General features: G+C 48.4%; 1 protein-coding gene across 1 annotated transcript in view; it reads left to right on the top strand.

Annotated features, from left to right (window-relative positions):
* CCDC78 (coiled-coil domain containing 78) overlaps nucleotides 1-12,075 on the top strand; it is a 321,251-nt gene that overhangs the window by 109,622 nt on the left and 199,554 nt on the right. Inside the window, exon 5 of the mRNA XM_085628349.1 lies at nucleotides 1,624-1,820. Coding sequence (XP_085484475.1) covers nucleotides 1,624-1,820 — 197 coding nt within the window. The remainder of the gene's footprint in view (nucleotides 1-1,623; nucleotides 1,821-12,075) is intronic.

Genomic DNA, 12,075 nt, shown 5'->3' with positions numbered 1-12,075 from the left:
TTTGATCCAGGCCTTTCATGCCAAGTATCCTAATAAACCTCGCTTGGAGGAAACCCCGTTGAGAGGGGGTACTGTCAGGGTTCACACGAGGTTTCCTCCGCGTAATTCGGAACCCACCACTGTGAATACCATCTCCTCGGTTAAACCGAGTGATGGAATTCATGGGGCTCTCAGTTGGCGTATTTGTTGGCGCCGCTGGATTTCCAATATGGCCGCTGACGTATTCATGGGTCGGCGTTCTAGTCTTTACTGAATTCTAACGCAGCAGGTTCTGTAAGTGTAGCCGCTCTTGAATTTTCAAATTGGAACATTTGATAAGAATTTTGTCTCTGATAAAAGTGTCCTCAACGTCCTTCAAAACACAGTTAGCTGCTAACACCTGACAAGTAGCCACATACAAGTCACAAGTTGACGACAAGTGTGAAAATTGATCCACTCCATCACAATGTGTGGCTCTTCTGTAACATGCACTTTCAATCTACCTAATGCCCCAGTAAAACAATTATACCATGTGACTTCCTGTGATGGTTCTAATTTAAGTAGATATTCAAAAACGTTTTCACACTGAGTTCCTAAAAGATTTAGTGACAAACCCTTCTTCTGTTCAAAATTAAAAGCATTCCCATCAATTACTTGCGGATAGTTCTTAAAGCCTTAACCATTTCTTCCATTTCATAGCAGACGTACGTAAATCATATAAAAATGGTGACGATTGGATACCACACAGCATGTTGTATCTTTTTTTAATAAAGCTATAAAGCCATTTTGTTTTTAAAACCAGATGTGGCTGGACCGCAAAAGACGGTAGGATAGCACTGTGTCACAAATAAAGTTGAAATCATGTTTAGAAGCAGCGTTCCTTTGTGTGATGGTTCATAAAGTAAAAGGTGCGCTATCTGGTAACAAAGTAAAAAGAAACTATATGCCTGTCACAGAGAATAAAGACAACACCCAAAAAATTATACCATGCATGCATTTTGTTGAGGGATGCCTGTCACCGATTCTTCATGTTACAAATAGGCAAGTGAGAATGTGTGATTATCACCGTTTTTTTTCTTCTTTCACTTCTTTCTTATACATGGACTAACAAATGGCAGGTTGTGTAGGTCATCATTTCTTCATTAAGTAACAAGGAATTAAAAGGTGTGCTAGTTGTCCAAGTGTCCGAGTCCATGCCATGCAGAAATCCCGTGTGGTGTCCCCATTGCGGTGCCTCTTTCAAAGGCACTGTCGCCTTTGAAAGACGCACTGCAGTAGGACTGCCATGTCACCTGGCCACCATACACTCAAAATTGGTCGTAATCTGGCAGGTGGGCGGCAGCGACCTTCGGCGGAGTGGTGGTGCCGGCGGTTGGTACAGCAAAGCCACCGTTCTGCCAAAATTTGTAATTAGGCCCCCTATCTTTTAAACCATTTACTGGTTAACAGTTTGAGCTTCATTATTGACTCTTGATTAAACCTGTACCCAGAAACCCTGCATAGTCACCAAAATAAATCAAAGGTCAAGAGAACTTGGACGCTTGTACTCTTAAAATCTTTAACCTTCTTCACCCTCCACCCTATCGATCTAGAAGTTTCTTCACTGCCTTTTCAATTCTCTCACTTACTCTATTGTGCTCACAGCACCTTCATAATGATCCTCATCCCAGCCACTCATGGTTGAAGGTAGTGGAGCTGCCGGGTACTGAGAACCTCACAGAGGATACAGTATGGCTGAGGTCCAGAGAGCGGCCCATGCTGAACAAGTCCCTACTGGCTTTCTACCGTGTCGTGAATGAGCTGGCTGGTTCGCCCTACTCCGACCGAGTGATCAGCTACAGGTATGTGTCACTAGAATGGTAGTTGTTCTTCCAAGGAACCACTGGTGAGAAGATAGTTAATAAGACACATGTCGAAGAAAATCTGCGTACATGCCAATCTGAGGTTTAAAGGGGTTATTAACAAAATATATATTAATTATTAGTGAATCACAGATTCAGTCGACCAGGTGGTCCTCCAGCAACCCACAAGCACAGTAAAAGCACATATTTATACCATTTTGTGTGCAGGCTGCCAAAGGGGGTCACATGACATTGTAAAATAGAGGGAGTACAAAGCTGCCTCGGTCTGAGATCATGAGAAAGAAAAAATCGACCGTCAAACGTTATATATTTGTAAACTTTTTCAGCAGAGTAAGCAAGTCAACAATTTGTTTTACCTGATGTGACAGAGAAATTTGAAATGTCACTTCCTTTAGGCATGATTAGCATGAGCCCGAAAACATGGTTGCCGCAGTCAGTTATGCTAAGACAGTAATTTAAGTATACCTTGTGGGGTATCTTCATAATTTTACCCTTCTAAGGAGATCGTCTCCCTGCACAGTCCTCTTCCCTCAACTGTCTGTCAGCTCAGGTACTGCTAACATAGCCAATAGGAAAATGTTCATAGTTCCAAACTAACAAATGGGGCAAACAATTAACCCCAATGATTGGAGTTGATGCAAAGGGATTGAAACCCCTTGTAATACACAAGTTAAAGTTAGTTATAGCTATTGTCTTATGCCATTGTTCTCGGAAAAACATTGCGGCCTGTTAAAAAAACATGTAGAGGGACCATGTTTCACAGGAATCATTTTAGTTTCTGTTAACAAGTGATTGGCCTTCATCAGGTCATGTTGTTCCTTTTCCAGGATACTTTGGGGATATGGTAACCTAGGTAGTAGAAAGGGCCATTCCATCATCATTTCCAATAAGGACATTTACTAGTTATGTGTCATCACTCACGTAACTCCCATATACCAGAAAGCTTTATTAATAGAAAATAGAAGGACACAATAAGTATGACGTCTAGACAAATCCTGAAATAACAAATATTTTTCCACATTGTCTATAGGCAGTTGCCAACTCAGATAGGAGAAGGGCTACCCCATGAGCCAGCTCGCAAATGGGATCCTGTAGAAATCCAAAAGTTACTATTCTTGAGTTGTTATTGCCTGATTTAAGCAGCAGTGCCTAGGCATCAAATCCAAAGTAAAACCCTCTAACCACCTTGACCTTAAACTGTCCAATTGGTTTAATTGCTTACTTTGCAGACAGTGGCATTCCTGAAGAGGTTGCAATAATGCATTTGGTCTCAGTCAGAAATAGTCTACCAGGAGCTTTTGGTATTTTATCTGTAGGCGTTTCATATTTGAGGACCATTTCCTTAGTATCCACTTGAGCATCTTTCCAGCCAATCTGAAAGTCATCTACTTCTCTCTAGTCTGCGTGCAGGGGGATGTCTTCAATTTTGAAATGGTAATAGGGGACATGCCTGGTCAGATGAGTAGATTCATGACAAGCTATAAGCTTGCATCCACCTTTTCATTATGAAAATATTGTTTATGAAATCTAGGGTGGTAAATGTAATCTGAATTTGTAAATATTATGAAATCCTCAGGTTGTAAAGGTAACCTGAACATGAAAATATATATGAAGCCTCAGGTGGTAAAGGTAATCTGAATATATAAATATTATTAATGAAACATGGGTAGGAAAGTAATCTGAATTTGAAGATATTTAATGAAACTTAGGGTGGTAGAGGTAATCTGAATATATAACTATTATTAATGAACCCTGGGTAGGAAAGTTAATCTGAACTTGAAAATAGTTAATGAAACTTAGGGTGGTAAAGGTAATCCGAATTATAACTATTATTAATTAAACCCGGGTAGGAAAGGTAATCTGAACTTTAAAATAGTTAATGAAATGTTGGGTGGTAAAGGTAATCTGAATTTTTAAATATTATTAATGAAACCTGGGTGGGAAAGGTAATCTGAACTTCAAGATAGTTACTAAAATTTAGGGTGGTAAAGGCAATCTGAATATTTAAAGACTATTAATGAAACCTGGGTGGGAAGGGCAATCTGAACTTGGCAGTATTGATAATGAAACCTTGGGTGGTAAAGGTAATGTTAACTAGTGAATATTATTAATGAAACCTGAACTCGTGAATATTATTATTGGAACCTGGGGTGGAAAAGTTCATCTGAACGTATAAATATTATTACTGAAACTTGGGCTGGTTAACTAAATCTGAACTTGTAAATATTATTAATGAAACGTGGGTTGGTAAAGGCAATTTGTATGATGTCCATTTTTTTAAATAACTCCTGAACCTCTCAGTTTGCTGGAGCTTCTTGTATTCCTGGAAGTATGAAGTGAGAAGGAAAACAGTCAGCCACATCTTCATAGTCTCGCCATGTACAGATCTCTCTTGGTTTAGGTTTTTCAGAATAAGCAGGGCTTTAAGTGGGCCGGGTCCTGCCAGTGCTCAGCACCCGCAGTTCTAAAAAGCAGATGCTGAGTCGGGTCACTATTGGGCTCTCCATTTTTACTCTCACCCTCAAGATGAAAAAGATACATCTTAACTCTGCAGCATTGCCACCGTCTACTGCCTTTAATGTAACTTCAAAGAGACTCACTATATTACTTTCACCCTTTCTTCATATCAGAACTGACACATTTTCAATATGCTCTACTAAACGAAGCCATAGTTCTTGCTTATTTAGCTTATCCAACTAACAGCCATTGACAAAGCTAATAGTTCTGGCTTGTTACTTGTATTTTATATCTGGATGCGATTACAGAAGCAGAAAAATACCAGTCGGAGGGAACAATCTGCTAAGCGCAGATTTTCAGTTGACTGTTTCTAAGCCACGCCCTTAATTACATCGGCCACGCCCCTTTGAGAGACCCCCTAGTTTTTTCATCCCACCCAAAGCCTGAGAATAAGATTTCAGCAGGCTGGCATTCTCAAACACTTCAGGCACACATTTTAATATATGTGAAGCACGGGTATGCTCAGCACAATTAAGAGAGGTAAGTGCATTCGTAATATTCTGAAATAACAATCATACTAACAATAGTATTTGCTTACCGGCTTCAAAATGGCAAACCGCTAGAATCAAAGCAAAATGGTAGAGGAAGCCGGTGTAATCAATGACTTTTGTTTTGCTCTGCCCCCCCTGGGCTTTTATACTTATTTGCCATTGTCAAAATTTGTAAATGAGCTTCTGTTAGATAATTAGCTCTGTTGGTGTGTTCAATGCATGTGCTGTGCAATTGATGTGTTGTGTGTGTATAAATTGTTTATTCGGCCGTAGTATTTTTAAAGTACGTTTAGCAGTGTACTGGTGTCTCGAATACGTTGAAATACTGTGTTAATAAATAGATAATGTTGTGTGGCTAACTAGTTCCTTGATCTTTGGTGCACCTCATGTGGTGCTATCTGATGTTTTGTGGGGCACTAGTGAAAGTCAAAGTTTGTGTGTGGTGTGATGCATTTCTTTCTATACAAATGAGTGTTGTTTTGTGGTACAATGGAAGTGAGAAATTCTTTATTGATTTATTATTTATAATTCTTGGTCGAAGAAGTGGTAATCATATAATGCTATCTGGAATAAGCAGCGAGCTTTCAGATTTTGATTTGTTCCTGGAATGCAGCGCAGTAGAAATGGTGCAGGCCGGGAAGGTAAAGCTGAACCCCATAGGGGCCTGCGGGGAACGCCTAACGACAGCGATAGCATCCAAGGTAAACGAGGAAGCCAGCGAAAAAGCAGTTCGGGTGCGTCCTTTGAAACTGCCAATCAGATAAGGAGGGCGGAGAGGGCTAAAGAGGTCAAAAGAGTGGCACCGGCGCCCCTTTGACCCACAAAGAAGCTCACCTTTTTTATCAGACCTACGTGGATTGCTGACACCATTGGGAAATCGACCTCAGCCCCAGGGAGCCCGTGGACGATGGTTCTAGCAATCAAGAAGGAGCATGGTCAGGGCGACGATGCACAAATTCCGCTTACCATCAGGATGACACCAAAGCGAAATGGAAGGGAGGACCAGGCGTTGCAGACCTCCCCACCTGCTCTGTTGACCCCTGACCGGGTGCGAGCATGACTCACAGGAGCGCGCCGGTACGACCCAGTTCCGGAGAGATTTCCAAGCGAATCGCGCTCCAGGAGTCCGTGCGAACGATTCGGATGCATCCTTATAGTGATGGACATGGTTTGCTCGGACTCCCATTGAACTCTAAGGGAGCCTGTGTACCAAATGCATACACATGCTCCCATTGCCAAAAGGGATGGGTGGGGAAAGGCGTGCACACTGTGGCAGGCACCCCATGGTGCACGCTGCACTGTGCATGCATGGAAAGGGGGGAACCACGGCTACCCCCACAGGACCGATTCGGATTGCCCCGGGTGAAGGGGGGCCTGCTACAGCCCCCCGAAGTCTGATTCCCACAGCTGTTTCATCTCGACAAACACCTAGTCTATATGGCTGTCAGAATCGTGCATCGTACTTGCCTGTTTCGGAAACCGCATCTATTGCGTTGTACGATTTGGCTGCGAACGACGTGGATGAGATCTTCGCATTGTACTTGGTCGCTTGGAACGGGGGACGATTCGGTCAGAAACATAGGCTCTAAATCAGATTTGCGTGTTCCGGAACCCGTCTGGAAGCCTTCCTAATGGGATTGGAATCAGGCCCATAGTCGGCTGCCAGTTGGGAGCGAACATAGCCGTGAGGGCCAGGCACATAGCAGGGGTGGCAAATGCAACAGCTGGTGCAATCTCTTGTTTTCAGTGAGACAGATTCAGGGAGCTGGTCTCACACACAGACTCCTGCATGGCCCAGGTGCCCGGACAGCTATGGAACTTGGTGGACACATTATAAAGATAAAGATGCTGGTCAAAATGCGCTGGTCCCCAAAACAGAGAGGAAGTATCTCAAGTGTTGGTAGGTCTTTAGTGCCAGAATTCACACAGCTGACATACGCAGTGTGTCCCCGGTTGCAGCTTTCATTGATTGGGCGCTTCGGAGCGTGAAGACCATGCCCTGGGCCCAGGCGCATCTTAGCTCAGTGGCATACTATGCAAAACTGGCCATGGGGAGGAACCCAACATGGTCATTTTTCTGATGGACAGCAATGAAAGGCTGGGGGAGGCTTCAACCCAAGGTTCAGGACAGGAGAAGGCCCATTGATTTTGCTATCCTGAAAGGGGTGCTGGGCTTGCTGACAGGCTTATGCACCAGACGTCACGAAGTGGCCCTATTCATGAAGCATTTGCCCTGGCCTTCTTTGGGGCTTACACAATCAGTGAGCTCATAGCCCCGGCCAGAGGTAACGCCAGGGTGGCATGTGTGCACACAGAGGACATACACATGGGATAAGGGTACATGGTAGTTCACCTAAGGGAAAGTACACAAGGATCGATTGCATTGAGGACAAATGGGTCAAGGAATCCCAGCCGCCAGGCCCCTATTCTTACACAGGGATGGGTCATGCCTCAGCCCATTTCAATTCATAGCAGTTTTGAGGAAAGTGCTGGAGAGAACCGGGCTAAGACCCCGCGAGTTCGGGTCACATTCATTCCAGATAGGGACGGCAACTACCACAGCCCATTTAGGGCACAATGCTGAGTGTATCAAGACAATGGGTCGCCGAGCGTCTGACGCTTTCAAAGGATACATCCACCCCACGGGAGTCTGAGCCTTGAATTTTTTCTCCCTGCAGGACCGCAAGGGGGCCAGCATACGGTGTGGATCGTGGGACACTCCTACATCTTACTGGCGCAACGGTGGGTGTGGCACGTAAGGACTTCCAGGGGATATGGCTACAGAACATGGCAGTAACCTCGTTGGGGTGATCAGGCATAAAGTGGGCATAGCTGCTTCCGGCTATGCAGGAGGCACGGCAGCGGTGTGAATGGCCCGATGCAATGGTCATTCACTTATGGGGGAATGATCTGGCGAACAGCGGAAGAAGAGAACTGTTAGGGGAAATGGGGGCTGTTTTGACTGCACTGGTGAGGTCAATTTGCCCAGCAGAGATCATATGATCCAAACTGATTTTTCGCTGGGCCTTGAGAGGGGCGATCAACCAGATGGCAGTAGACAAAACTAGGCGCAAGCTAAATATCGCCATAGCTAAGATTTGTAGGGCTAACGGTTGGGGCTTTGTGCAACACAGGCTGATCAACCTTAGAAAACCAGGTTACCACTTAGAGAACAGGGTACACTTGAACGGGGTAGGCACGGATATGTTCCTACTCAACAAAGTCGGGTCCTAAAGCAGTTGGGTTTCTCATGAGCTTTTTCTTTTTCCGCATCAGCCAGTGCAGATCTGGGAAGAGCTGTACCTCAGTCGTTTTTGACTAACTTTTTCTCGACTTTTGTAGACTTCTTTTTCGAGTCTTCGACTCCGAAGGTGCACGAGGGATGCCCGGTTTCAAGGCCTGCGGTTCCTGTCATCGCATGATGTCGGTGACTGATCCGCACTGCATGTGCCTTTTTGTGCCTGGAGCGCGACCACGATCCCAAGTTGTGCTCCGACTGCCGGTCGATGGAGGCTTTGCGGGAGCGGTCCCGAAAGCTGCTTGAGCACCGGCAGTCGGCTCTGTGTCGTTCGAGGTCCTGGTCGAGAGGGAGTTCGAGGGAGCGGTCACAGAGCCACCACCATTCCGGTTCCAAATCTTCGAAGACTTCGCACTCGGGGTCGAGTAAGTCGAAGCATAAGAAGAAGTCAAAGAAGCATCGTCGCTCCGAGTTTCCCTCCCTTTCCGGGACCGGGAGCGACTCCCACCCAACTTCGTCCATTCTAGGAGGTGAAGCATGCCCTCTTTGAGCAGACTGACCCTGCCGGCGCACCATCGGGACCCGCAGACTCGGGTGGGGAGGCCTAGTCTTCGTTGCCGGTGGTTCCGGCCCCAGTGCCGCAGGGCCCCCTTGGATCCAGGCCCGGATTGGCACCGGTTGACCTTGTTACGCCTCCACAGGCGCCGCTTCTGACGGCACCACTACCGCGCTAGACGCCAGTCGCCCCCCTGGCCAGCGTCGACCCGGCCTCCATCCCGACATGGACACGGAGACGGACCGGCGTCGTCCGACACCGGATCCGGAGCCGATTGGGGTTTTTGTGCCCCTGTTCACTCCTGGGGTCCCTTTTCAACCACAATGGCACCCAGAGGATGAGGAGGAGGACTGGGAGGGGTCTGACTGACCAGTTGGACAGTGAACAGGACTGGAGAGAGGAACTGGGGGATGCCAGTGGTTTGGACACCTCCCCTGACCGTGGCATGTTGTCTCCTCATACCGTGGCTAAGGAGGAGGGAGCGTCATACGCAGTGGTGTTGTGTACGGCGGCCGAGGCTCTCAACCTCGAGCTTCCTATGGTGACGGTCACGACTAACCTCCTAACAGAGGTGCTTCAACTGGCTGCGATCTCTTCGGAGCCCGTGCTGCCGTTTAATGAGGCCCTCACCGATGTCCTTTTGGGCACGTGGTCCAGGCCCAATACGGGGGCTCCTGTGGACAGGATGATTGCCGGACGCCACTGCCCAGCTCCGGGCGACTTCACTTTCAACTCCCAACACCCCACCCTAGAGAGCTTGGTGGTTCAAGCCTCCACTTCCAAAAGCGCCTTCCCTACCACTCTACCGAAAAGGGAATCCAAGAAGCTGGACCACCTTGGTAAGAAGATTTTCTCTTCCGCCAGCATAGGACTGCGGTCCGTAAACACTGCATGTCTCTTGGGCCGTTATTCCCACTTGGTGTGGGATACGGTGGCGCAGGTGCTGCCTCAGTGTCCGGAGGAGGCCCGGGCAGTGCACTCCCAGGCTGTTGCCACTGGGAAGGATGCAGCGACGTTTACAATACATTGTGGGCTGTACACCGCCGACTCTCTGGGCAGAACCATTTCGTCGCTACGCCTGGATGAGGTCCACTGGCTTTTCAGGGGATGTCCAGAACACCTTGATGGACATGCCTTTTGATGGCCGTCGCCTTTTTGGCGACAAAGCAGACAACGCTCTAGAACGTTTCAAGGACTCATAGGCTACGGACAAGTCCTTGGGCCTCTCCTCCCACCCTGTGCAGTCTGCTTTTCACCCTTTTCGCGGCTACGGATGGGGTGCCCCGCTACATCCTGCCCAGAGCCACAGGCCACAGCAAGTTGCCCAACCTTCGCGCGGCCGGGGACATGGCAACAACCGTCGTGGTTCAGGGGGCCAGGGGGCTGGCCAGTCTACCAACCCCTCTCTGCAGCAGCCTCCATACCCTCCTAGTCCGACCTTTCAGGCCCATCAAATGCCAGTGGGCGGCAGGATTCGCCATCACCTCCCCCACTGGTGCACCATCACATCGGACAGGTGGGTTTTGAAATAGTCCGAAGGGGCTACTCCCACCCCTTCAAGACCACCCCTCCAGCCATGACACCGAGATACCACTGCATGTGGGAGGATCATCTGGCCCTTCTCCAGCAGGAAGTTATGACTCTCTTGGCCAAGGGAGCCATCAAGCGCGTTCCTGTCCCAGAAGTAGGTTGCGGTTATTACTCCCACTGCTTTAGGGTCCCCAAGAAGGACAAGGGCCTGCGTCCTATGTTGGACCTCAGGGACATCAATCGCTTCCTCCAAAAGGAGAAGTTCAAGATGTTGACACTTGCTCAGGTCTTGTCTGCCCTCGACCAGGAAGACTAGATGGTAGCGTTGGACTTGCAGGACCCTTATTTTGACATTCCCGTCCTGCCGCCCACCGGCGTTACCTACGGTTCACGGTAGGCCACCAGCATTTTCAATTTACCGTGCTCCCCTTTGGCCTTACCAGCGCCCCTCGGGTGTTCATCAAAGTGATGGCGGTGGTTTTAGTCTTCCCCCTATTTCGACAACTGGCTGTTGAAGGCGGGCTCACCCCAGGAAGTCGTCTCCCACCTCCAAACTACGGCCGACCTCCTGCATTCACTGGGGTTCTCTATCAATGTGCCGAAGTCACACCTGATTCCCTCTCAGAAGCTCCTCTTCATCGGAGTGGTTCTGGACACAACGTGGTTTCGAGTCTATCCTCCCGAACAGTGAGTCCGGGATATTCAGGCTATGATTCCGATCTTTCAGCCTCTATCCCGGGTTTCGGTCAGAATGACTCTGAGGCTGCTGGGCCTCATGGCCTCCTGCATCCTGTTGGTCGATCATGCCAGGTGGCATATGCGGGCTCTGCAGTGAGACCTGAAGTTCCAGTGGGTGCAGCATCAGGGGAATCTGTCGGATTGTATCCAGATCTCAGAGGGCACTGCACAGCAACTGCATTGGTGGCTCACAAACCAGGATTGGGTAAATGGCAGTTCCCTCTCCCTTCCTCAACCAGACCACACTGTGGTGATGGACGCATCCCTTTTGGGATGGGGCGGCCACATGGGAGAAGCAGAGATCAGAGGCCTCTGGTCTCCGGCGGAGTCCGATCTCCACATCAACCTTCTGGAGCTCCGGTGTGATTTGTCTTGCACTGAAAGCATTCCTTCCCTCTGTCCGGGGGAGAGTAGTGCATAGTGCAGGTGTTCATGGACAACACAACGGCATGTATGGCATGTGTGTGGTACTGCATAAAACAAGGCAGGGCGGAGTTGTGGACCCTCTGTCAAGAGGCCCTTCGCCTCTGGACATGGCTAGAACATCAGGGCATATCCCTGTTGGTTCCACATCTGGCAGGTTCTCTGAACACCAGGGCGAACGAAATCAGCCGCAGGTGCATGATGGATCACGAATGGAGTCCTCACTTGGAGGTGGTGCAAGGTCTCTTTCGACAGTGGGGAGAGCCTTGGTTAGTTCTTTTTGCCACCCAAGAGAACGCGCAATGTCAGCAATTCTGCGCGTTGGAATTTCCAGGGCCACGCTCGCTCGCTCGGCTACGCTTTTGGTCGCAAGTGGAGTTGTGATCTGTTGTACCCCTTTCCGCCTATACCACTTCTGCCCAGAGTGCTGAAGAAGATCAGGCACATCCGGGCCCAAGTCATTCTTGTGGCTCCGGATTAGGCATGAAGAGTCTGGTATCCCGAGCTGCTCAACATGGCCATCGATCCTCCGATCAGACTGCCTCTTCGGGAGGATCTTCTGTCGCAGCAGCAGGGGACGGTCCTCCACCCAAACCTGTCCATTCTCCACCTCCTTGCATGGAGATTGAGCGGCGGCAGTTGATGTCTTTTGACCTGCCTCCCGAGGTCTGTGACTTTATCTTGGCAGCCAGGCATCCCTCCACTAAGCCGTATACGCCTGCCGGTGGAACAAGTTTGTGG

The sequence above is a fragment of the Triturus cristatus genome, chromosome 10 (assembly GCF_964204655.1).
Source record: "Triturus cristatus chromosome 10, aTriCri1.1, whole genome shotgun sequence".
Lineage (NCBI taxonomy): Eukaryota > Metazoa > Chordata > Amphibia > Caudata > Salamandridae > Triturus > Triturus cristatus.
This window is presented reverse-complemented; position numbering and strand designations above follow the sequence as displayed.